The sequence below is a fragment of the Emys orbicularis genome, chromosome 10 (genome assembly GCF_028017835.1).
Source record: "Emys orbicularis isolate rEmyOrb1 chromosome 10, rEmyOrb1.hap1, whole genome shotgun sequence".
Taxonomy (NCBI): domain Eukaryota; kingdom Metazoa; phylum Chordata; order Testudines; family Emydidae; genus Emys; species Emys orbicularis.
The window spans coordinates 8,410,449-8,437,391 of NC_088692.1; the positions used below are offsets into that span (position 1 = coordinate 8,410,449).

Consider the following 26,943-nt stretch of genomic DNA (forward strand, 5'->3'; position numbering starts at 1 on the left):
CGGCCCGCGCCGCCGCCCCAGCCCCGAGACCAGCCATGTCCCTCCCCAGAGGTAGGAAAGATCGGGGGGTTCACCCCAGCTGCAGCCTCTTCGCTGGGCTACGGGCTGGGGGGGGGGTCTCCCGTGGGTCCCCCCTCCGGGCAACGGGGTCCCCCCCGCGCTGTGCTCCGCTTCTGGGCTACGGAGTGGGGGGTCCCCTCAATGCGCTCCCCGGGGAGTGGCCCCGCCGCGCTGCGGGTGCCTCCTCCAAGTTACGGGGTCCCTTTGCTCTCCATGCGGCGTGCTCCCCCTTCGGGTTAAGGGCTGGGGGTCCCCCCAGTGCGCCTGGAGGTGCCCCTGCCGTGCGGGGTTACAGGCTGGGGGTCCTCCTTGCTGGTTCTATACCTCTAGCCAACATCCCGAGCTGGGTATATTCTGTCTCTCTCCCACTGCCCCATCTGCATCCATTGCAGAGTTGCCCTGCCAGCATGCTCTCTGGTTCTCCTCCTCGGTTACAGGGTGCGCCTGGTTCGCCTAAAATCTTCTGCCCACCTCCTCATTCTTCTCCCCTGTAACTACCTAGAGTTTAGATTGACTCTGCTCCCGAGCTCCTTGACTGACTACAATTCTCCAGCCAGTGGGGCAGATTTTGGTGTGTGCTCTGTCAGCACGGTGGCTGGCCAGGCAACCACTTGCACCTGGTGGCAGGTGCATGTTTTGAGTTTTCACGTCACTTGTTATTTTCCCCTCCCATCCTCCAGTATAGCTGGGGAAGAGTATCTGCTACCTACAGGTGGAATGCTGCTGCAGGAGACCCTCTATACAGGGCTGAGATTGGCTGAGACTGGGAAGGGGCAGCCTGTCTGTTGCTGGGTATGTGGAGGATGGCATTAACACAACAGGAGCAGCCATGAATCAAAGAAAGAGGGTGGGTGTGACAGTGCTGGTTCATGGACAAGGGGACTGAGCAGCTTGACAGATCAGATTTGCATGTGTCTTGATACTGCTAATCTGATTTACAGGAACCTACCGTAATAAGAGACCTTTAATGCAAGGTGGATTCACAGTAGTGTTGGTGTTATTTGCTCATGGATGGGGATGCCACTTGGGGAAACATTTGTGGTATTAACAACCAGAGTTGTAGCCTGGTCACAGTGAGTGAAATCTCTGCAATTCCAGTTCTTCTTCTTCAACGCTTAGCCAGTCGGCCGTAGCGATCGTTCGCCATTTGGTCCGTTCCTGCGCAACTGCAAAGGCTTGACGGCCTGAGAGTCCAAACTCTATGAACCCATGTAATTCCAGTTGGATCAGACTAAATGTTTCCCCACTACTATTCCAACTTGGACGCTGTTTGAAAGCCAGGGGTCTGGAAGTGGTGGTTGGAGAAGGAGCTATGGCATTACTGAAGCTCTCGGTTTCAAAAGTGTTGAATATGGTGTCAGAGCATTCAGATGGAGGGCTTTGCATTGGTCTCTTTCTGGGTGTAGCGAGAGAGACAAAAAACCTTTATAAGCATATTCCTCAGTCCTGACTCAAGCATTGAAATATGGACTGTATATTACTTGAGTAGAGTTACATAAGCTGGGAAGATACCTGACTGTTGCCTAATCTTTCATGTGTAAATTACCTGTTATCTGCATACTTGCTCTACAGCCAGAAATTAATAGGTAGCAATAGTTGTCTCTTTTACTTTACCTCAGTTATGTAGAATAGAATCTTCTCTTGTATTCAAGTTGTTTGTAAAGAGCCTAGCAGGATTTTGGTTCTATATAAACAAATATGAAAGAGTGGTTCCCTGTTCCAAGGAATTTACAATCTAAGGCCTTGATCTTGCTGTGACGTACATAGATGCTTAACTTGAAGCAGGTGAGTAGTTCCATAGTAGTCAGTGGGACTATGTGCACACACACACAAGTGTTTGCAGGATTGTGGCCTAAGATGTTAGAAAGCTGCATATGATTAAAGTTGCTCATAGAGAGAAATACGCTGATTACAAGCCTCAGTGCTTTGGTTTTACTGCACTACGTTACTACTTTGGCTCAATTACTGCAGTAAGTTTGTGGCTGAATAAACAGACGAGTGATTTCCATAGGTGGATCAATGGGGCAGTGTACTGTGTCTGTCCTTTGTTGAGGTGTTGCGTTTGTTACAGTCTAAAACTGAGCAAGACTGACTGGCTTTCATTGGAAACGTTAGACTAAAATACAGTAACTAAACCTACTGGTTAAACAGTCAGTCTGCTCAGCTGAATAAATATCTACTAGAGACAGTATGAGAAATAAAACTAATATTTTGTTGTTTTTAAGTGCACGCTGGTATGTCAAAAGTTAAGGTTTGTATTGCAGTGCACACACACCAGTTGTTATCACTCTCTTTCATTCTGATGTCAGTTTGTAGCCAAGCTGGGTCAGCATTTTCATATGCAATCTGAGTAATGACCTGCGTCATTGTCATGATGCAAAATCATTATTTTTGTGTATTTTGTACTTTTTAGAAAAATAAAACGGGGAGTCAGGCCAGTTTACCGTTCAATCCCAAAGATTTAGTTGCAAATTCTGAAGGAAATGTCCACTCGGAGAACAGCATAGGCAAAAGTGCAATAAAATTGTGTTTCTTGGGACTTCATGACTGCATTACTTAAATAGAGCTATGGGAAAGATCAGGGGTTGGCAACGTTTGGCACGCGGCTCGCCAGGGTAAGCACCCTGGCGGGCCGGGCCAGTTTATTTACCTGCTGACGCGGCAGGTTCGGCCGATCGCGGCCCCCACTGGCCGCGGTTCGCCGTCCCGGGCCAATGGGGGCGGTGGGAAGCGGCGCGGGCGAGCGATGTGCTGGCCGTGGCTTCTCGCCGCCCCCATTGGCCCGGGACGGCGAACCGCGGCCAGTGGGGGCCGCGATCGGCCGAACCTGCCGCGTCAGCAGGTAAATAAACTGGCCCGGCCCGCCAGGGTGCTTACCCTGGCGAGCCGCGTGCCAAACGTTGCCGACCCCTGGGAAAGATGATAGCAACTGTTTTTTTTTTTTTTTTTTTTTTTTTTTTTTTTAAGAAAATCACTGTTGCAGCTTAGTAAACTTTGCAGTATCCTGTGAATGTAAATTTCTGTGAATGAGAATGGTGCAGGTACAGAGCAGTAGCCTGTGATGTAACTTCAGTAGTGTGAGATAAAATTCCTGTGTATTTCCTTTACATGCAACATCTGTCCCTCTAGTGCTCCTGGCTTTTGAGCAGAGCTGTGTTTGATCTTTCGCTGTATCTGACATTGATTCTGAGTTATGACACAGCCTGACTTGACGAATGCATGTCTGTCAGGCCTTGCCAGATTTTCCCATGTGTCCTTGTTATGTGCAGCTAACAAACGTGAGCATGTGTCATGGACATTATTATTTGTATAGGTCCAGTGGTATGCCTTGTGCCTTACCAATGAGTAAGAAGACAAGCTCTCTGCCCTGAGGTACTTACAATCCTAAACTAGGCAGCTGACATAATAAGAAATTACATTGGGGTGGGTTGAGGAGGAAAGGAAAGGGGGGAGGTGGAGGTGGAGAGGAAAAATTATTCCTGATAATTCTGATGAAAAGGGTAAGAGGGGGCAGATCACTCCAGATCTGTGATTAGTGATGGCCAGCAGGATGAAGGCAGGAAAGGAATGCATGAGATTTTAATTACTGCTTCTCGTTTGTCACTGGAATAAACTGGATTTAGATTTTGGGGGACTTTTCTTGTCCCAGGATGATGCACAGGAAACTTGAAATCAGGGCTCATGTGAGTGGATGAACAACACGTAAATATGACTTTGTTTGAAATGATTGTGTCTGAAACAGGGGGAATGTGAACTTGAGTTTCCTGTTTGCTGTGTAACTGTGGTATGAATCAGCAGCGATATAATGGTTCTGAATGGAGCTGCTGACTCATAGGCAAGGGAACATATGCTAGAACTAGCTTCCTGGATGGAAGGAGGTCAGCTATGCTGCTTAAAGAGGCAATAGTGAGTTGGCCTGATGGAAAGGAGAGGTGAGCCTCTCTCTTTCCTTAGCAGCTTTTCTGTCTGACGATGGTGCTGAGAGTCTGTGCTCTGCTGAGGAGCTGGATGAGACTAGGGCATGAGCCCAATACAGGAGAAGGATTTGCAAGGAATCATGCACTTATTTGCAAGGTTCTTTGCCTGTAGGCAGATAGTGAGTGCAGGGAATATGCTTCCTTCAGAACATGCCCATACTTAGAATCATAGAATATCAGGGTTGGAAGGGACCTCAGGAGGTCATCTAGTCCAACCCCCTGCTCAAAGCAGGACCAATCCCCAACTAAATCATCCCAGCCAGGGCTTTGTCAAGCCGGGCCTTAAAAACCTCCAAGGAAGGAGATTCCACCACCTCCCTAGGTAACACATTCCAGTGCTTCACCACCCTCCTAGTGAAATAGTGTTTCCTAATATCCAACCTAGACCTCCCCCACTGCAACTTGAGACCATTGCTCCTTGTTCTGGGGGAAGCGGGTATTTTAAAATTATCTGCATTTCAAAGCTGCTGGCTGTACGGATTGACCTTTCTAGTCTTTTGAGAGGAGCTAGTGCCTGCCTGAAATACAATTGCTGCTAATGTCCTTCTGGGTGCCCTTCTGCGTCATCTAACACATGCATGACCTGTTGCTTTCTAGTATGTATAGTTAAATTTTTGAGTCCATTCAAGTATACTGATTACCTGGTTCTCATATTGGCCTGAGATTGACAGCTCCATCTCTGTCCATATCATTTACCACCCTTTGTCTGACCTGAGCATTTTCCTTGTCTGCTTCCTTTGTCTCCTCTTATGCTGCGATCTATGTTCGGATCAGCTGCCCAGTTAATTGACCAAGCAACTGCTTCCTCTGGAAACCTCTACTCCTGGGGTTCTCAAACTTCATTGTACGGTGACCCCCTTCTGACAACAAAAATTACTACATGGCCCCAGGAGGGGGAATCAAAGCCTGAGCCCCGCTGCCCCGGATGGGGGGGGGCAGGCCCTCGGGCTTCAGCATCGGCCCTGGGCGATGGGGATCAGGCTTCAGCTTTGGCCCTGGGCCCCAGCAAGTTTTTAAGACTACCCTTGCGACCCCCATTAAAACAGGGTCGCGACCCACAGTTTGAGAACCACTGCTCTACTCCCATCCCATGGGAGCTACCGTGACTGCACACAACCATTCTGTTCTCCTCTGACTTGCTTTGTACCTTTGAAACATAAGCCCTTCAGGACAGGAATTTATTGGTGGGTGAGCACTGCTCGCCTGTTGTTTGCTCTGCAAGAAAGGCTTAGTTTGATTAGACTGCACAGGCTGCCTTTCATTGACCATCACGGCATTAGATCACTGTGGCCGTCCTATTGGGTAGGTTGAATTTCCAGCGTTCGCTTCTGTTTGGGGAAACTCGTTGCGTGGAGTCTGGCAGAGTCAGCTTCCTCTTATCTATTGCTTCCGTTTCTTGGTCTTAATCTGATCAGGATATGAAACAGGGACCGTTTCTCTGTAACTCTCAAATGGAATAGCTACAAATATCCCATTGCAGCTTTCAAAATTAGTCTGTCATTTCTGTTTACTCATAGCATTGTCTTCGACGTTTGCAGTTTCTTTAGATGCTGTGTAACTTCGAACTGTTGCATGTAACACTTGTGAATGGAATGATGATGGGTGGGAGGCTCTGTCTGTCCAGCATAAACACCTTGCATGGACTATATATAAAGTGTAACTATGCCTTCAGCTTTGCAATTGTGTATAATTCACCCTTCCATAGATTTAAGTGGGATGCTGTCACAGATAAGAGGCTCAGAATGTGGCTTGCTTTTTACTGTGCTTTGTTTTTGAAGTCCATGCTGTTCTTTGTTCTGAAAAACAGATGCTTTAATTAAAAGAATTAAGGGGGCATTTGGGTTCTAAAACGGGGGGTGGGAGGGGGAGGCAGGTGGAGAGGGATGCAAAAAAGGTGTTTTTATGTGTCCTGAGAAACAAAGGTCCTGGTAGCTTTCCCCCAATAAGGTAGGTAGAAAGTTACAGCATTGAAATGAGGAGAAATGCAACTAGGACATCTGGAAGAGAATCCGTATGAGAACTGCGCTTGGGGGAGTTTCTGTAGCACCAGTAACAAGGTAGCAAAAGCACATTCTTCTCTTGTGGTCTGAGATTCTCCTCTGAGACAGGAAGGAATGAGTGACTGAGAAATGTCAGGTGTCATGCATGAGAGCCTCTGCTTTTCAAACCCATCTGCTTTTACTTCCCTTTTCATGCACACTTACGTGAACTGCTGGATCTGTCTTTCCTGGAGCAATGGCCCTCTGTGTGGATTGCGGTTATTGTGGCTGCAAAATTAGATTTTAAAAGAGAGGGTTAATAAAAAAAAAAAAGTGTGTCAAATTTTTCTTTGCAGTGGGGCATGAATTGAAACTAGACTTTTATTAAAGGGCAGCTGCATTTCAGGAGATACAGAAAAATCATCTGTGAATGAACTGCTGCTTTCCTGGCAATATGCTCTGCTCAGGTGTGGGTAAATAAATAGTGTGAATTAGCATTGACTAGTCCAGCCTGCGTTTTTAGGCACTGCACCCTTTGGGTGGATTATTCACTGTCTTCCATGTGGAATGCAGCTTGGTTAAATGGTTATGCAATTCAGTGGACTTAGATTCCTGAGCTGTCATGTGCAGTCCATACTGTTCCTACAGTTATTGCACCTGATAACACCCAGTTGCGTTAAAATAAAGGTCAGGCAAAAAATAAGACATTCATATTGGAGTCTCGGTCCAGGGTTTGCAGTGGGTCGCCTTGTATATAGTGAATGCTTTAGTATGGAGGCACAACGGGGAATTTTAGTTCTGAACCTGCAAAAAGCAGGAGCATTCCCAATTTTCAGTGTGATTGTATTTTAATGTAGTATATATGTTATTCATTTAACAATTATAAGGCATAGAGAAGCTCTCTTGGCACTCCTCCTGATGAAACTCTGTTGCACTGTGTCTATTGCCATTTCACAGACAGGAAGAACTCCTTTGGAGCCAGTAAAATATTTTGCTTAGACATCCCTGTATTTCTAATCACGTGTTGATGTTCTGTTTTGCTGGCTGGATTCTGCTTAATATTCATAAGGGCCAAATGTAGCCCGGGATTTTGACTGTGATACAGGTGAAGGTAAGAAGACTGTCTTAAGCATCTGTTTGGATCTGAATCCTTCCAGTGCCTTTAGACCTTGTTTAGGGCATGAACAGGGCTGTGCTGTCCCTGTCCATCATGCTGTTTACTGGAATGGCTGCCTTGTGTCTCTAGAGTGGAACCTTTTTTTTTTAAGGAGGCCAGGTTGTTGGCCTGTCATTCAACCCCACTCTGGAGGACCAGTGGCCTGCTTTTTGTCTGGCTTGGGTGGTCCTTCCAGGAGTTAAAAGCTCCTGCCAGCAGAACTCTGAGTGATTGGAATGCACGAGCCTTCCAATTGCATCAAGGTGCCATCCCCGGGGAAGGAATCTGTTATGCTGACCATTAGATACTCCTATTCTCTTCCCACCATGTCAGGTCAGAAAACAGCTCCCCTTCCTCCCCATCACAGTCTTCCTTTGCATCTGGAGCATGCTAGACATGAAGGCCTGGTCTTCAATGCTAAAAAGGTATTTTTTACCTCAGGGTAACTAACGTGCATGAGCAAAGACAGGAAAGACCAGGCATGTTACCTTTTTCCTCAAGGTAAACTCACCCAGGTCAACCCCAGGCAGGGGAATAGTGCTGACCTTGTACTGTGTCTTCACTGTGGTTTTTTACCTCAGGATAGCACCCATGGTAAAAACCGCAGCAGTGAAGACGAGCCCTAAAACAGTGCAGTCATACTACATGTCAAAACACAACCCTTTGAAACCCTTGAGAAAGGCAAACATGCAGTACAGTCTCGCTGCTTTGCATGTGGCTGCCTTCATAATGCTTTTTAAATGAGAAATATGAAAACATTTTTGATTCATAGGTTTTAAGGCACAAGCTCACCTGGTCTCCCCTCCTGCATTGCCCAGGCTGGCATTCCTGCATCAAGCCCAGTGGCTTGTGGTTGAACTAGGGCATATCACATAGAAAGACACCTGATCTTGATTTTAAAGATTCCAGGTAATAATAGCTAGGTCTGTTATATAGCACTTCATCAGTCGGTCTCAATACTTATCCTTACAACACCGCATGAGGTATGGAAGTGCTATTTTCCCTATTTTTACAGGTGGGAAACTGAGGCTAAGTGGCTTGCCCAAGGTCACACAGGAAGTCTGTGGCGGGGCAGAGAATTGAACCTGGGTCTCCCATGTCCTAGGTTAGTGACCTAACCACTGGACCCTCCTACCTGTCTAATAGAATTCAGTGATGGAGTTTAGACTGTTTTTTGAAATTATCTTAATCCAAAACATTCCTTCCACCTCCAAAATTAAACACTGCAGACTCAAGGAGTTGTCTGATTTGTGCTGTCTCTACTCTGGGGTATGGCAGCAGCAGACATGGGGAGAAAATGACACCGTTTTTCCCGCTCTCCCTCCCACCCCCTGATGGGATGGCGTCATGGCTCCACCTACCAGGAAACAAGGAGAAGAAACTCTGTCGATGATGTACAGCATAAAGATGATTGCCCAGCTGGTGCCTGCTCTGTAGAAACTTCCAGAGTGAAACAAGACGATGTGGGGTGCATAAAATAACTAAATTAGTTAGACGCACTATAACCTCCCTCCTTCCCTCCAAGGGTTCATGTACACTAGGCCTTTGAGTGCCTTGATAACACCTTTTGTAGAGGTTAGTGTGTAGACGCTCCCCAAATATTTGTTCCGGGCCACATATCTTAAAGCTTTAACAAGTTTGCCAGTTAACTGGATGTATTTTACAATCATGTTCACTCCAGATTTAAAAAAGTCTAGTGTAGACCAACGGAAGGCAGAATGGGGAGGAAACAAAACTTACCACAAAGTTACCTCACCCCCCCAAAAAATTCTAATGCTGGAAAGGAGTAAACCTCCACAGTGCACAATACAAGTAATTTCCCAGAAGAGGTGGCTAACCATAGGCTGTGGTTTGGCACCAGTGTCTGCCAGAACTGAGTCCAGCTGCTGGTGCCAAGTTCCAGGAGTGTGATGTCACAGTTGTATGTTTCCAGCAATGCCATGGCTCTCTTTGCCCAAGGAGCTACTAGGAGTAGAGAGAGGTTAAGGCAACTGGTGATGCATGTCCTTTTTGTATACAAGGCTAATGTACTCTTGTTCGTCACGTTGACTTTGAGGTTTTTGGCACCTTCCAGGGATATAAAAACAGTAACGCAACTTTTGATTTTTCAGCAGCTCTTTTTGGTACCAGCAGATCATGAGGATGAATATCTGATCGGGGTGGGGGGACAGGTTGATATTGAGTCCAGGACACTAGATTTGGGTAAAGCATCAGGTAAAAGCTACTGCTCCTTTATTTTTGGGGGAGGTGGACACTGCGTGAGTGGCATGCAGGTGAAGGGCTCTTAAGACTGGGAATTGAGCTACAAATATTGTATTTCCCCATTGGGATCCAACATAGCATCGTGGTATCTTAGTCTTGGGGTAGAGGAGTGAATTTGTAAGAGATTTTGCCTATAGTTTCCTTTCCATGGGCGCTAAGATGTGAGTGGATAAAATGCTCTGTGTGATTATACTGAGCCCTGGTCTACACTCTGTGTTCATACTGATTGGAACATATTTTGGGTAGGAGGTGATCTTTTTTTTAATAGTGATAAAGCTAAGGCAGTTCAATCCCCTAGTGTGGGCATAGCTATCCCAAGGGAAAGGTGCTTGTAGTCCAGTCAATTTATGAATAAGCTATGCCAGTATAAGCACTTATTTACTGGTATAACTGCAATCCCCACTCATTGATTGTACTGCTTTAACTAGCTCTACTTCTGCACCAAAAAACGTGTGTAGACCAGCCCAGAGTAGCACATCTGGGGGCTCTTCTGGTCCAGTTGGAAGTCTCTGAAGTTTATTATAAAGGTGGTCAGGGCCTTGTGTGATTAGTAAATATAATGCAGAATGGCAATTCAAAGTACGAACCGAAGGCTGGGGAGGTGATGTTATAAGGGGGAAATGTTCTGCTGCAAGAGCTGGCAGGTGGTCGTAATACGTTTGACAAACCATAAATGTGCTGGGTCAGGTAATTGCATGAGTCAGCCGTGGGGTTGTCTGGGAAATATCTGCGGGTCTGGACTAGCTGGCCCGATAAATATCCCTTCATGATGCATGTGTATAAACACAGTCTTCCTACGGACTTAATGGGGATGGCTGAAAAAGCAGTTTTCCTGCATGGGTCAAGAAAATGCATTTCGGCAGATTCTGCAACAGGTGCAACTGCCTGTCAGGGATGCGCTCTGGGCTCCCTTGCTGTGTCTGCTGATCGTAATTGTTCAAGAACAGAACACCCGTATGTCCCCTACGCAGGCATTCGGCTATCTGCATACCTCAGTGCAGTCAAGTAGGTATCTGCTCTTACCATCCACATCTTTCCATGCAGGGTTTCTCTGCGATCTTAAAGCTAGTGTGATTCTTCTGTCATTGAAGAGGAACTCTTCCATTTGGTTAAGTGGCTCCTTTGTCTTTTGGAGCTAGGTCTCTTCCCTGCAGCCATAGTGGTTGTCCGATCTTGCGAGCGGAGCAGGCTTAGACTCGGGCAGTACTCGGATGGGAGACCTGCGGGGATCCAAGCAGGAGATGGTGTTGATCAAGGGCATTTCTTCTGAGCCGTTACGATACCACTGCCCTAGCATCCTGTGCTTCTGCAGGGAGCTGTGATGAAAGGCAACGAAAGTGTTTCTTACTACTTACTACTAAAGATGACGTGACTCTTTCCGCAAGAGACCAATATGCTAACCCCGCAGTCTGTTGAAAAAGCACAGTCTGGCTAATTAAATTCCCCCTCCAGGCTGTGGTGGCGGTCAGCTCCTGTCCTGTAGTGCTGCTGCGAATTGCATTGCAGCAGTGGGTGAAGTGGTCATTATAAAATCCCTTGTCTACCTAGTGCTCAACTAATATTTGAAACCCTTTGAGATCCTTTGTAAGGTGTCCTAGAAATGCATAGCTGTGAGTGCTGCCTCAGAGGGCACAAATACAGCCATTTGACTGCATCCAGAAAATCATTTCCAGTAGCAAAAGTTGCATCTTAATGACACTGTTTTTTAACATGTCCAAGTGTATTGGCTGGCATACTAGGTCTCCCTGGCCTTGCTAGAAGTAAAGTTGGCCCACCATTTCTCCCCAGCATTGCCTGTTTAAATCAGACCCTGTCAGCAGGCTGTCCTTCCTGCACTTCCTGTTGACTCCCTTCCCTATTGGTTGACAAGCTCAGTGTTCACAGAAACCAAATAAAGCAACACTATAAAAGAGGATGCAAGCTGCGGGGATGAGTTGTGTGTGTGGGTGGCGGTGCTGTGAATGGGATCCGTGCAGGCCTGACTGTAACAGCCTCTGCTGGAGTTTAGCTTTATCTCTCTGGCAGTGTTTGGATTTCTTAAAGCTTGGGGCCATGCTGCTATTCTGGTTAATGACTTCTCCCTGTGTTTTAATTACTTATGTTTTAATTACTCGAGTATACTGTGCTCTATTAAGGGAGATTACCGGTCTCTGGCCTGCACGTTCCCTTCATTAACTCTTTATTACCTTTTCTCACTGCTTGATGGTCTCCAGCATTATTGAGGTGTAGAATGCCACAGCCGGCTTTGAGCAAGTTTGCCGCTTACCTCTCAACATGCTGCGTGGTGGAGAGGGGCAACTTTAGATCTGAGAGAACTGGAACTGCCAAGTCAATGCCTAGGGTGTTCCTCTGAGGGCCAGGCATAGCACTGGTCTCTTTGCCCTCATGTTGCAGTAAAATCAGGCCCTTTCCCAATTGGTGCTTCTATCACATACTTAGGGCCCTACCAAATTCACGGCCATGAAAAATGCATCACGGAAGGTGAAATCTGGTCTTTTGTATGCTTTTACCCAGTCCTATACAAATTTCAGAGGGGAGACCAGCATTTCTGAAATTGGAGGTCCTAACCCAAAAGGGGGCTGCAGGGGGGGGGTCACAAGGTTATTTTAGGGGGGTTACGGTATTGCCACCCTTACTTCTGTGCTGCATTCAGAGCTGGGTGGCTGTTAGCCAGGCACCCAGACCTGAAGGCAGCGCCCCGCCAGCAGCAGCGTAGAAGTAAGGGTGGCAATACCATCCTGTGACGTTGTGCAGTCTATATGGTTTTATAAAAACTTGATAATAAGTCAATATAATGTAACTGGGATAGTTTTAGAGAAAATACGGTAATAAGTGAATGTAACGTAACTGGGATATGCTTCATACAAAAGGTCTCTTGTAAGGTATCATTACAAAGCTTATAATCTACTGAGTATGATCATCTGATTTGTATAAATGTACCACTCTTGTATCTAAAACTAGAAATATAAAATGTAACTCTGAGGGCCTATTGTAATTATGTAAAGTGTGGGCCATTAAGGATGGTTTGGAATCTTGATGACTCCCATTGTCTGCAGATGGCTGTTTACCTGTGAGTCTCCCTGTATATGTGTGTGCTGGCAAGTGAGTAATGAAGTCTTGCAGTGACATGTGATCATGTCACCTGAACTGGAATCCATCTTTAACCTGGTGCTTTTCCAGTGAGGGGGGGTGGAAACCCAGAGGGACAAAGGGTTCCCGCCTTATGCAAAAGATATATAAAGGGGTGGAACAGAAGAGAGAGGGGGAGAAGCCATCATGAAGAATCCCCTAGCTATCACCTGAGCTGGAACAAGAGCTGTACCAGGGGAAAGAATTGTGCCCAGGCCTGGAAGGTGTCCAGTCTGAGAAAAAGCTTACTGAAGCATCTCTGAGGGTGAGATTATCTGTATTCAGTTTGATTAGGCATAGATTTGCGCATTTTATTTTATTTTGCTTGTGACTTACTTTGTTCTGTCTGTTACTACTTTGAACCACTTAAATCCTACTGTCTGTATTTAATAAAATCACTTTTTATTTAGTAATTTACTCAGAGTATGTATTAATACCTGGGGGAGCAAACAACTGTGCATATCTCTCTATCAGTGTGCCACCCTTACTTCTGTGCTGCATTCAGAGCTGGGTGGCTGTTAGCCAGGCACCCAGACCTGAAGGCAGCGCCCCGCCAGCAGCAGCGTAGAAGTAAGGGTGGCAATACCATCCCATGCCACCTTTATTACTGTGCTGCTGCCTTCAGAGCTGGGCGGCCGGAGAGCAGTGGCTCCTGACTGAGGGCCCAGTTCTGCAGGCAGCAGTGCAGAAGTAAGGGTGCAATACCATCCCACGCCATCCTTACTTCTGCGCTGCTGCTGGCGGTGGCTCTGCCTTCAGATCTGGGCTCCCGGCCAGCAGCTGCCGCTTTCCAGCTGCCCAGCTCTGAAGGCAGCGCTGCTGCCGGTAGCAGCACAGAAGTAAGGGCAGCAGTACCACAACCCCCCTTACAATAACCTTGTGACCGCCCCGAACTCTTTTGGGTCAGGACCCCTACAATCACAGCACCATGAAATTTCAGATTTAAATCATGACATTTACAATTTTAAAAATCCTCTGACCGTGAATTTGGTAGGGCCCTACACATACTAAATAGATCTCAGCCACTGCCTTCTGTGAGCATCTGAAGTCTTGGGTCAGTAGTTGTAAACGTGGGCAGATGATTTGAGAATAAAGATGTTATGGCAGAAGGTATCTTAATACAAGTACAGTAGAACCGCAGTGTTACGAACACCAGAATTACAAACTGACCAGTCAACCACACACCTCATTTGGAACGAGAAGTACACAATCAGGCAGCAGCAGAGACCAAAAAAAAGGCAAATCCAGTGCAGTACTGTTAAATGTAAACTACTAAAAAATAAAGGAAAAGCAGCATTCTTCTTCTGCATAGTAAAGTTTCAAAGTTGTATTGAATCAATGTTCAGTTGTAAACTTTTGCGAGAACAACCATAACATTTTGTTCAGAGTTAGGAACAATCTCCATTCCCGAGGGGTTCGTAACTGAGGTTCTACTGTAGGAGAAAGTTGTAAGTGAATTTTGTATGAATCCAAACTTTATTGGCCTCAACACATTCCTCATTTAGACACCCACCACATTCCTTCTCACACTGGTTGTCCTACTGCAACCAGGCAGTTGTCATGTGCATCTGACTCCGTTTTTGTATATGGAGCCCAAGTCGCCAGGAAAGTTTGCACTTGAGTTTTGGCTTCACAAGGAGTTTCTTGTGCAGTAATTGTGGGTTTTCCCACTTGGGATTTTACATGTGGCTTCCCCTCAGTGAGCTCTGCCTGTAGCAATTGCATGGAAGAAAGCCAACATGTTTTTCCCTTTTAATCTTTAAAACTTTGACTTCTGTACATTCCATTCTTTACTCCACTTTCACATTCCTCCCTGCAGAATGCCCCCCCCCCCACCCCCCTGGCACTGCTAATTCTGGGCTTCCTTCATACGGGAGGCTTTTTTTTTTTTTTTTTTTTTTTTTTTCTCTTCAATAAAGAATGCCTCATGTAGGGACTGCCTAGGGCTTCCCAGTGGTTGTAGGCTGCAGCCGAGAAAGCTGTGTTGACTCACAGCCTGCTAGACCTTGACCCAGGATATGAGCTGACATGTTGGGACTAGTCTGTCTGCCTGGCAAAAGCTATTTCCACAGAGCAGAGTGATAGCTGTTTAGATGGGATTTTACACAAAAACACCTGCAAAGCTTATAGCTTATTTTCACTTCAATTTTTGGGAAACTCTCTTTGCAATTAAAATACATTGATTTGAGAGACGGAAGCGATAGGTGCAGAAAATCATGACACTGACCCAGTGAATTGCGTTGCTGTCTGTCCTCTTCCCCTATTTAGGATAACCTAGCGTGACCTGGCTCTGCAGCGCAGGCTGTGATGTTGGCATTTGGAAATGTGCTGTTTGAGGTCTGAAGTATCTTTTCACTGACATGCACTTAGACCCTGATTCACCAAGGAATTGAAGCATGTGTCCACCTTCAAGCACGTGAGCAGCGCCATTGACTTTGATGAGACTACTGCTGTCCTTAAAGTCAAGCCCGTGTCTAAGTACCTTGCTGAATTGAGGACTTGTTCTCTTAATTCTTGTTGCCGCGTTGCTGGTGGGGTACATGGGCCAAGCTGATCACCTACCTCTTTCGTTATGACCTGGTAGCATTACTTGTCAGTGGTTAGGATTAATGCCCGTAACCTGGCAGTTGTTGAATGCAGAGCTTTGCATGTGAGAATCGAGATGCCGATATCCTAAGGTGAAGGTCAGTGGCTGCTTATGGAGACCTGGACCAAAATAATCTGTTGTTGTTTTTTTTTCCCTGCACCCCCACTATCTCCTCAATGATATGGGAATCCTCCAAACTCCGACTGCACCCAGCCAACAGGGGGTAGAGAAATCCTTCTTGAAAGGTTTGTGGGGAACTTGGAGGCTAAGCAGGAATTAAAACTAACTCTTTTTTTTTCTCCATTATGCATAGAGCCAAATAGAGCTTAGTGTACAAGACTTGACAGAGCCTATTAAAGTATCTGTGTGTAAAAGCTAATTGGAATATAGCGGGGACAGGAAATTTAGTCACGGTTGGTTTGATATGGGAATGGAGGAAGTCCAGTGTCTAAGCTAGAACTACTAGTCTAAATGAGGAGGGAGTTATACAAGATATTGTCCGTTATAAATTAAAGAGAAATGTAATGCTGCATTGGTCTGTCATCTTCAGTGGACTGTCAGTTTAGCATCCCAGTTTGAATTCTTTTACTCTATAAAATCTATAATCAAAGCCTCCCACTGGATTGAAATGATGATGCAGCCAGGTGCAAATGAATATAGTTTCTCCTCTGAAGATGTACTTAACTTGGGGTTATGTCCAAATAAAAGTAGCAGCGATTCGTTTGGTAGATCGTCACTGGAAGCCGGAAAAAATCTCTGTACCACTGTTAACTAAAAGACTTTCACTTGTGGTGAGCTCTGTCCGGCTTGTGTTTCTTCTCAGCTTCTCCTGGTTGGAGAAGGTTGCCTTAGTGAGAACAGAATCAGACAACTGATCGTACAAGTGGCACCTCCTTGAAGCTTTGGAGTTTCATGCACAAATATACTTGTTGCTTCTGACAAGCTTTCTTTTACTGCAGGACCCATATGCCTGTGAGAGTGAGCTGGACTCAGGGATCCCAAGGGGCGTTTGCAAAGCCAGCAGTTAGATAAACAAACCAAGACGTGTAAACTGTGTGTTTGAGCTGGAGTGCTGAGAAGCGATAACCACAGAGCCCAGTGACGCCACAGTTATGACCCCAGAGGGGGAAACTTCCCTCTAAATGCTCCACGCAGCTGCCTGCCTTATTCTTAGACTGGAAATTGCTTTTTCTGAAGAAGGGCCTGACTGTGGTCTCTGGGCCAGACAGAACACCTGTGTTTGTTTTCACGATGCCTCTGACCTGCGTTCAGGGAACACAGCTGCAGATGGGAAAAGTTTGCTTATTTTTCACCCAGCTCCATTTGCTACAGCAGGTGTCCAGTCAGCTTTAAACTTGCAGCAAAGATGAAAATCCCTCTCTGGAAGGATTCAAGATCTAAATGAGCTGCTGGCTTTTCGGACTCTCCATGGCAAGCACCTCTGTGCTTATGTACCTTTCTGGTCTTGGAGCGAGGTGCGAGGCAGGGAGAGAGAGGATGCACAGAACTTGCTTTTCTCTTAGTCTCGCTTGCCTTCGCTTAACAATTAAGATGCATTTGGGCTGGGATTGCTTTCCAGATCTTTGTCTTGTGGCTGCATGCCAGCCCCCTTTCTGCCTCCCTCCCCCCAAGTGTGCGCACGGTCCCAAGTCTCATAATTCTGAGAATCTTTTACTCTTTAGGGTTAGCTGTTCGGTGCAAGTGTGCAGACTAGAGGTTGCATGAGGATAATGAGTCTTACCAGCTGGGGCTCTGTATTGCCTGACTAGACCTTGCACTACGGAGCTGAGGGGTTGGGTTCTGGAGTCAGCCGCTTCAGCAAGGGGGCACGCTTACCCATGGATGGGTCTGCATCGGAAGATGCTTAACTAGGTCTATGTGCAAGCTTCAAGCAGGGGGACTGTGCCCAGCTGGATGGGGAGCCGTATGAATAGGAGAGGTAGGCAGGTGGTTTAGTGCTGTGTGCCGCTGTAGAGCGGTCACCGACGTCCGCTTGAGTCTGAGTCAGAGCACTTCTGTTTGTGGGAGGAAGAGTAGCTAACGCTGCTGCTCTGAGCAGGCTCTTTGGGAAAGGGTTCTCCTGCGAGTGCCTTCCTCTCAAGGACAGAGAACTAACTTGAAAATCCGGCCACGGAAAAAGGGCGTTGATGGAAGGAGTCATCGAAAGAGCTGAGGATGCGGATGTGCGTGGCTGTCCTGTGTGCTGCGGGGCAGGTCGCGCCGCGAGCTGTGCTTGGCCCTCTGCCTTGAGCCATGGTGCACCCGAGACATTATCTGGTCATCTTATTGAGTGTTCATATGAGCCGTTGTTGCACATTCTTAGCACATATATAGCAATGTTGCATATTTAAGGCATTGTACAAACACCAGCTAGTGGTTCCTCATTTCACCTCCTCCTAGAGGGGTGATCCGTCTTCATTATAAATGGGAAGCTTCCTCACAGCTCTGGAGGTCTGATCCTAGTGGTATGATCACAGCCATGTGTAGGCCGTAGCCCTGCAGCTGCAGAACCAGCCCTGTGCTTGAGAATCTCATCTTGCATTTAAAAAACAAACAAAACCGCAACCTCTTTTCCCCAGCGCTTGTGGTTGTGCAGGTAACCTGAACACTGTGAGACTGTAACCAGTGCAGTGGTGTCTACCTGGAAGTGAGATGGACCAAACCAGTAGCTCAGACAGGTGTTATCTGCTCCATGAATCTTGATGGGGGGATTAACTCTGAGACCTGAAGCGGGCAATTTAAATGTCAATATTGTGAACTACTTTGCTGCTGGTCACATTCAGCGGGAGCAGCAGCTAATGTGCTTCTCCCACAAATCCGGTGCTGCTTCCAGGTCCCCAAAGCTCCAGCTGCATCTGCCGAAGTCCCCAGGTTTCCCCTGACTTCCAGCCCCAGCGTTGCAGTCAGGCATCGTCAGTACAGTGATCTGTTGTATTGAAAACCGGCAATGTGGGCACGGCATAGCATTGATTTTAATATCCAAATAACTAACCCAGAGGTGACTGTATTTTCATATCAGATTCATTTGAAAGCCTGCATATAAATAGAGCTGCTGCAGAACTTCTAGTCCGCCACACCAGCGTGCAGACGAATCCATGGGCCTTGCGGTGGGAGTGAGGTGCAGGTGCAGCTTGCCAGAGCACGAGACTTCGACTGTGACACATGGATTGTTGGATGTCCTTTGCATGGGGCACACTCAGACCCTAGGGGGCATCAGTGTTGCATATGTACAGAGGAAACTGTCTTACAGTCTGTGCGCAAAGTGCATATTACTGTAGACTGGTAGAAGCCCAGCACAGTACAGCATCTTGTAACACTGGGGATTGTCTGTTGCTGGGAATAGACTGTTCTCTCTGATTATTTGGCTGTAGGGAGGCACAGATATGTCTGCTAAGAGGAATGTTCCTGCATCAAGCTATAACACTGCATTTTTATTGTAGGATAGAGAAACGTTAAGAGGTTCTATTAAAACCACACCCCTTTCCATAACTAGAGCAAGTTTGGGGGGCTGGATTATGGTTCTTTCTATGAAACCTTTCTGTGCAGTTATGAGTTCTTGAATGCAGCCAACTCAGTGTAGATATAGACATAGAAGCTGAATTTTCTGCTATGCAGTCTCTAAGGCTAGGTCTACACTACCCGCCTGAATCGGCGGGTAGAAATCGACCTCTCGGGGATCGATTTATCGCGTCCCAACGGGACGCGACAATCGATCCCCGAATCGACGGTCTTACTCCACCAGCGAAGGTGGGAGTAAGCGCCGTCGACAGGAAGCCGCAGAGGTCGATTTTGCCACCGTCCCTACAGCGGGGTAAGTCGGCTGCGATACGTCGAATTCAGCTACGCTATTCGCGTAGCTGAATTTGCGTATCTTAAATCGACCCCCCCCCCGTAGTGAAGACGTAGCCTAAGTGACCATGAAATTTCCCAAGTGGAACTTTCATAGTATTTTAATTGCAAGGTCTGTTTCCCCTCAAGAGTTTAAGGAGTCTGTATGGTGTTGGTTTCTTCTCTTGCTCAACTCCGCTTGGCTGTTTAACCCTTCCCCCGCCCCTGGCCTCCTATATAATCAGTTCCTACTTCTATTGTGATAGCACCTAGCAGCTCCAGTCTTAGACTCCACTGTGCTAGCCCCTGGAGACACACAGAACAAAAACAGTGTCCCTGTCAGTTTAGTCTAAAAATTCCTGTGTTTGGAGATGGAACTGGATGAAATTTTTGGTCAAAAAATGCAGATTTGGGTCGACCAAAACATTTCATGAATCTCTGTCAAATTTGCCAAATTATTTCACTTGAAAACGGGACATTTTGACATAGTTTTGACATTTCTGAAACAAAGCTTTTTACTTTTTAAAATAAAACAATTAATATTCCAAACAAAAAGTTGTTTAAAATAATAATAATAAAAAAAGACAAAACAGTCCCCTCCCCCCCCATTAGTTGGGGGGAGGGAAAATGTTTTGGGTTGAAATAAATGTTTAGTTCAACTCCAAGCTAATTATTTTTAACTTTTTGCTTAGTGAACTGAAATATTGGTTATTTGCACAGCTCCTGTTGGCAGATCTGTGTAGCATTGCCTTATGTTTCTTATTTTAAGGGACTCTTAATCCTTTTCCCTCCCAAACATTTAAGAGGTAGGAAAGGGACCGTTCTTACCCTGCTAAAGTTGTTGGTGTTAAGGGGCCAGCTATTACTAGTCTTTCTGATTTCTTTCAAAAGCCCCTGCATCTTCCATGCATTTCTTTAGTTATCCTTGATTAGGTATTAACCCTGACTCAGTATTTCCAAAAGCATATTTGTTTGCAACCGTTTAGAGGGGAAGGGTGGTGGAACAGGCCTTTGTTGGGAGGGCTCTGTTTTAGATCACTGCTGTGTTTAGGGTGTGCTCTTCCACTTACTGAGGATTGCCGATGTACAGGAGATAGCATGGACTCTGAAAGCTGAGAAGACTGCAGTGTTGCCTACTGGTTAGAGCAGATTGAGTCAGGACCCCTGCTTTGTATTCCCAGCTCTGCCATGGACTCAGTTGGGCAAGTCCTTTTAACCCACCCGTGCCACAGTTTACCCATCTGAGAAATGGCGAATAACTTACCCACTACATGGGGATGTCGTGTGGCTAAATTAATGTTAGTAAAACACTTACAATGCCTTTTGTTCAAGGGTCTAACTGCCCAGTACTAAATGTTGGATGATGCATGTCAAGTTACTTTGCATCCTTTGTGGCGCAGGAGTCTGCGGAGCATTCAAACCTTTGGACTGGGAGTTTGTGTCAATAATATCAGTCTCACTAACTTAAACATTGACTGAGACTTCTCAAGTTCCTCACATCCACTAAGGTTGACATTTTCACAGCTTCGGGAATGAGACACGAGAAGGTAGATTTGGAGTTTGTTCATTGTCTCATAACACAAAAACAAGGGGACATTCAATGAAATTGAAAGTGTTAAATTCAAAACTGATGAAAGGAAATGCTTTTTCACACCAAGTGTAAATAGACGGTGGAACTCCTTGCCACAGGAAGTTGTTGAGGCCAAGAATTTAATAAGATTAAAAGATGAATGGGATGTTTATATATGGATAACAAGAACATCCAGAGTTATAATAGTTATTGCTAAAAAATGGAGAAGGTATACTAAACCCCATGCTTCAGGGGCTTACGTTAATCTCCATGTTAAAGATCAGGATGAGACCAAGTATGAGTGGCAGATTATAAGAACATAAGAACGGTCGTACCGGGTCAGACCAAAGGTCCATCTAGCCCAGTATCCTGTCTACCGACAGTGGCCAATGCCAGGTGCCCCAGAGGGAGTGGATCTAAGAGGCAATGATCAAGTGATCTCTCTCCTGCCATCCATCTCCATCCTCTGACAAACAGAGGCTAGGGACACCATTCCTTACCCATCCTGGCTAATAGCCATTAATGGACTTAACCACCATGAATTTATCCAGTTCTCTTTTAAACGCTGTTATAGTCCTAGCCGTCACAACCTCCTCAGGTAAGGAGTTCCACAAGTTGACTGTGCGCTGCGTGAAGAAGAACTTCCTTGTATTTGTTTTAAACCTGCTGCCTATTAATTTCATTTGGTGACCCCTAGTTTTGTATTATGGGAATAAGTAAATAACTTTTCCTTATCCACTTTCTCCACATCACTCATGATTTTATATACCTCTATCATATCCCCCCTTAGTCTCCTCTTTTCCAAGCTGAAGAGTCCTAGCCTCTTTAATCTCTCCTCATATGGGACCTGTTCCAAACCCCTAATCATTTTAGTTGCCCTTTTCTGAACCTTTTCTACTGCCAGTATATCTTTTTTGAGATGAGGAGACCACATCTGTACACAGTATTCAAGATGTGTGCGTACCATCGATTTATATAAGGGCAATAATATATTCTCAGTCTCATTCTCTGTCCCCTTTTTAATGATTCCTAACATCCTGTTTGCTTTTTTTGACCGCCTCTGCACACTGCGTGGACATCTTCAGAGAACTATCCACGATGACGCCAAGATTTTTTTCCTGACTTGTTGTAGCTAAATTAGCCCCCATCATATTGTATGTATAGTTGGGGTTATTTTTTCCAATGTGCATTACTTTACATTTATTCACATTAAATTTCATTTGCCATTTTGTTGCCCAATCACTTAGTTTTATGAGATCTTTTTGAAGTTCGTCACAGTCTGCTTTGGTCTTAACTATCTTGAGCAGTTTAGTATCATATTATCCCACATCTTCCTCTTGAATCATCCAGTGCTGAATGATGTCAAAGATGAGACTGGATTAGATGGATCTCTGGTCTCATCCTGTTTGGCAGTTCCTGTTTTAAGAAACTTTGAAAATCTCAGCCGAATCTATAACCTGGGGGTGTAAATCCCCCCCCCTGCCAAGAAACATCCTCGACTGTCCTTCTGGGCCGTGTTATTAACACTACTTAAAATTAGAGCAGCCTTGTTAAGTATGTACAGTTATCTCCATCTCTGACCTTTCTTCCTTCCAGTGCACATGGTCCAGCCTGGCCTACACAATGAGCGAATATTTCATGAGTGAATCAGGCACGTGTTTTTATTATTAGTTTAAGGTAAAGAAGGAACTTGATGCAATATCTTTCCCGGGGTGACTCGTGATGGAAACAAATAAAAGCATGTGCCTATTAAAGCTTGAAGCTGAAGCGTAAGTACAAAGCTGGCTTTGGTTGGCCTGATTTGAGGGATGGGAGAGGATAAACATGCTTTGGCCCCTATTTTTTTACCTACACTTGTGCAAAAATATTGAGATTTCCCCTGCAGCCTCCAACTCTTTATTTACAAGTACAGTCCATACAGTGATTTTTATTTCTGAGATGCCACCACGGCTGTCATCCTGGAATGGCTGTCAGCCTGGTATTGTAATGGAACAATGTTTGCACTATTTGTTGTGGTAATAGTTGTCAGAAGCACAGCAAGTGGATGTCACCTGCTCTATAAATAAATACAAGCATCTTTCTTCTCCTTGCACTCAGTGCACAGACACCCGGACCATAAGCAATGGTCTTGATGTTTGCTTTCTACTGCATGACTTGGTGCGCCTTCAGTTTATTCACTTTAAACAAGCCCTTTGTTTTTCCCCCCACCGCAGAGTTATTGTCATGGCAGTCAGTTGCAGTTCTTCCCTACAGCAGCTAGCACTTGCCTGCTCCAAGGAGCTTCTGTTGTATTGCTGACACAGGTTGCAATGTGGGCCGGACTGCAAGCTGTTATGCAAAGCTCCGATAGGTGAGGTGAATCACTAGGAGGGCAAGGCATTTTCCATGAACAGAAATGTCATAGTTGCACAACGGTGTGTATGTTAAAACACACAACCCTGCATGCTACATTTTTGGTTTAAAAACAAAACCCCAAAAAGTTTGATGCATTGTCCGGTTCTATTGCAGTAAGTCTTTAATTCAGTGAAGCCCCTTTAAGAAGACAGAAGTGGAGACATAAGCAAACACGCAGCTTTATGTTTATAAACTTTGTCCTTGTCTTGCATTTTCTTTCTTTCTTTTGATTAGGTCTCACTGTTTGCATCTTGCTTTATTGAGAGTGCAAGCTCACTGGGCCAGGGACCAGGCCTCCTTTCAAGTGAAGCACACACCCTTTCAGTAATGGGCCGTGCTGTGTGGTTTCGGAGCTCTGCAGTTTTGTGAAAAGCAGGATAGAATTCTAATCCTCTTTTTTCGCGTTGTGTCCCCTGGTTGTGCGCGGTGACATAAAAAACTAACAGGGAGACCTGGTATTAGCCTGTCTGCACAGCTGTCATGTTTAACTGTTTCATTATTGCCTTTGATCTAAAATTGTCTACATTTGGTTGGAAGGGGTGTGTCTGTAAAAGCTGCCTTTTTAAAATCCAGCTTGGGTTTAACCACCCACTTTGTCCAGAAATGTGTCCTGATGGGATGCATTTTAAAAACCCTGTACTTCAATGGCCTCCATCATTGGCCCCGGTCCAGTTTCCTGTTTGACGTCATGTGCTCTTTCACGGCTGCCGCTTTTACAACTGTTGAGCTTTCAAAAGTGTAATCTGAGCTGAAGCTGGCCAACTTCAGCAGCTGCCTGTGAAGGAACCCTGCACTCTGCCATCTCTCTCCTTCCCTCTTCCCTCCAGCACAGGAACCTTAGAATGATTTAATTGCTTCTCGTTTGCGCGCGGGGCGTGGAGGGGAGAAACGAGAGATCATCGGAAAGGGCTGTGGAGTACTTTGGACCATGCACGCTTTTTTAAAATAAGCGGTGCTGTTTGCAGCAAGCTCTGCGCGCTGGATCCTGCAGACATCGCCCCCTTCTTCACCCCCCACAACGCCCACCCAGCCGCTTCAAGGCGGGCCGTTTCTGTTCTTCATTTCTGGGAAACCATGGACAAGAAACAAGGTATATGTTGCAATTTCCAAAACACGTGGCGGGAAGATCTGAAGAGCGGTTCAGATGGTAAAAGGGGCTGTGGCACTTTGTTCATTCGGTGCGGTTTTGCTTTGTAACCTTGCTCGGAGGGGGTCTGTATTTGCGGCCAGTTAGCTATTTTTAAAGCTACTGGAAACTGGCAGGCGTTGGGTTGAAATGCCAGCTGTAGGTGTACAGGCCGGCATGAGTATGGAAAAATCTGCAGGGTTTGCAGCTAAGCTGGTCTTTTTTTTTTTTTTTTTTTTTTTAAGCGTTTGCCACACACAACAGGCTGTTTGTTTGTTTTTGCACCAAAGTCCCGTTGCACTAGAATTGAGTGCCCCACAGGGAACCAGCTGCAGTTCAGAGCTGTGATTCAGCAGAGGTTAACAGGTGACTTTTTTTTTTTTTTTTTTGTTCGTCTGCAGGCAGCTCTGACTAGAAGGGGCTTTTTATGAACTGCTTTTTCCCTCCTCCTGGTTCACTTGTTGCGCTTTGTTTTCAACTTCTGCAAAAATTCTACTGACGGCTTCTCCTAAAAAGTGCCCAGTGGGGTGACTGACTGCGCTTAGCATTCCCTCCCCTCCCCCCCACTGCTTTGATTGCTCTTTCCAGGCTGCAGAGTGGTGCAAATATTGCCATGGCGCTCTGCTGGGAGCCAGCTCCCCTCTTTGCTTCAGCTGGCTGTGCCTTTAGCAAAGGAGATTGACACCTGATCTGTTATCTTGCCCTTAAAGCTGACTATTATCTGACTAAAAAGCAACAGAGGGTCCTGTGGCACCTTTAAGACTAACAGAAGTATTGGGAGCATAAGCTTTCGTGGGTAAGAACCTCACTTCTTCAGATGCAAGAAGAAGTGAGGTTCTTACCCACGAAAGCTTATGTGGGTGACTTGCATCTGAAGAAGTGAGGTTCTTACCCACGAAAGCTTATGCTCCCAATACTTCTGTTAGTCTTAAAGGTGCCACCGGACCCTCTGTTGCTTTTTACAGATTCAGACTAACACGGCTACCCCTCTGATATTATCTGACTGTTCTTCTGTGGCTGGGGTACGAAACACTGGGTATCCCATCTAGCCGCCTCCTTCATTTGCGTTTCTTCATCCCCAAATCCGTGATCGGATTGTCCTGTCCAAGGGTGAACAGAACTTGTTGGATACAAAATCAAACCCTCTAGAGAGGTGTTGCTAACTTCCTTTCCCCCCCACCCTCAAGCCAACAGTCTTGTTCTCGTCCCAGTTCCCTCTGTATGGTAGATTCTATAGCGCTGCTGTCTTTGCTCTGCACTGTGCCTTTCCTGGGGCTGGCACATGGGAGTAGAGATAGGCCATGAGGCAGCAGAGGTTGCATTTCAAAGGTCAGCTCAGTCAAATAGCTTTATTTACAGTTCTTAAGATTTGTCCTTCTAGTTTCCACCCACGTCAGCCAGTAGGGAGAGGTACCACACACACACATACACAGAGGTGGAATTAAACAGCTCCAGGAAATGCAATTGGCTGTTTTTAACTTTATCAAGGTTGTGGCATGAGAAATTCAGTCGGTGGCTTTCTCTTGAGAGGGAAATAGTTCCTCTCTCAGCATAAAGGATGCAGAGATGTGCCTGTGGTGGCATGCTGGGGACTGGAACCCTGCCTACGCAAGGAATGCCTGCCAACTTTTCCCCTACACTGGTGCAACCAATGGTGGCTCCACTCAGCAGTGTTCGAGGACACGGTAGTCAGTGTGCCCATTCCTTGTCTGCACTGACAATTTCCTCTGTTGGTAGCACCACATTAGGAGAGCTGCACCAGTGCAGAGAATACCTTACTATCGTTCCCAGTGTAAATGTACCCTAAGGCAGCTGAGTGCTTGCTGTTGGACTGGGAATGGGTGACATGGGATGGATCACTTGATGATTATCTGTTCTGTTCATTCCCTCTGGGACACCTGGCATTGGCCACTGTCGGAATACAGGATACTGGGCTAGCTGGACCTTTGTTGTGACCCAGTATGGCCGCTCTCATGTTCTCATGGACATGTGTTGTTTCTGTGGCTCTGAGGAGTTGACTGAGTTAGATGAAGTATCAGAGGGGTAGCCGTGTTAGTCTGGATCTATAAAAAGCGACAAAGAGTCCTGTGGCACCTTATAGACTAACAGACGTATTGGAGCATAAGCTTTTGTGGGTGAATACCCACTTCATCAGGTATTCACCCACGAAAGCTTATGCTCCAATACGTCTGTTAGTCTATAAGGTGCCACAGGACTCTTTGTCGCTTTTTGAGTTAGATGAGGCTCACAAGCCTTTTGAGCTCTGCATCCCTGAAATCATGTCATTCCGATTACCATCTCTTTGCCTCATTTGAATTCTGACATGATCCTTGCAGCATACGTGCCTGATCCTTGGCTGGCGTAAATCGATGGAGCTATGCTGAAGACTGTGGGGCTACCCGGGTTTACACCAGCTGAGGATCTGCCCCCCATATTTCTTAAGCTTCTCGTGCTAGAGGTCAATGTACTGGGGAGCTGGGATGAGTCCAGGGTTCACAGGCAGCAGGAAGCATTTGTTTCTCTCTCTAGCGGAAACCTTGTTGGAATTCAAGTGTGTGGGAGAGATGGTAATCAAGATGACATGTGGTTAAGAGCTCCTATGTAGCCACTTGCTGGGGCTGGAAATGGGTACTTTACCAGGAGCTGGTCAGGATGGAAGGTCTTGAGTTGCAGGATTTTGTAATTCTCATCCCACTCTCTTTAAAAAGTCCTCTTTCCCCCACCGCTTCCTTTGCTCTGAAATGGGGTGTCTGTCTGCTTGTCAGGAGGCAATCACAGTGCACCTCCCTACCTACCAGGAGCAGTGCCTGGCACTGACCTAGTCAATTCTTGTGCTTATGAAGAATGACACAGCTCTGCTGTGGCAAGTACCCCT

General features: G+C 46.0%; 1 protein-coding gene across 1 annotated transcript in view; it reads left to right on the plus strand.

Moving 5' to 3' along the window:
- Window positions 1-26,943, plus strand: part of MAP2K3 (mitogen-activated protein kinase kinase 3) — a 50,847-nt gene continuing 23,904 nt past the window's right edge. The window contains exon 1 of the mRNA XM_065412169.1: window positions 1-51. Coding sequence (XP_065268241.1) covers window positions 36-51 — 16 coding nt within the window. The 5' untranslated portion in view covers window positions 1-35. The remainder of the gene's footprint in view (window positions 52-26,943) is intronic.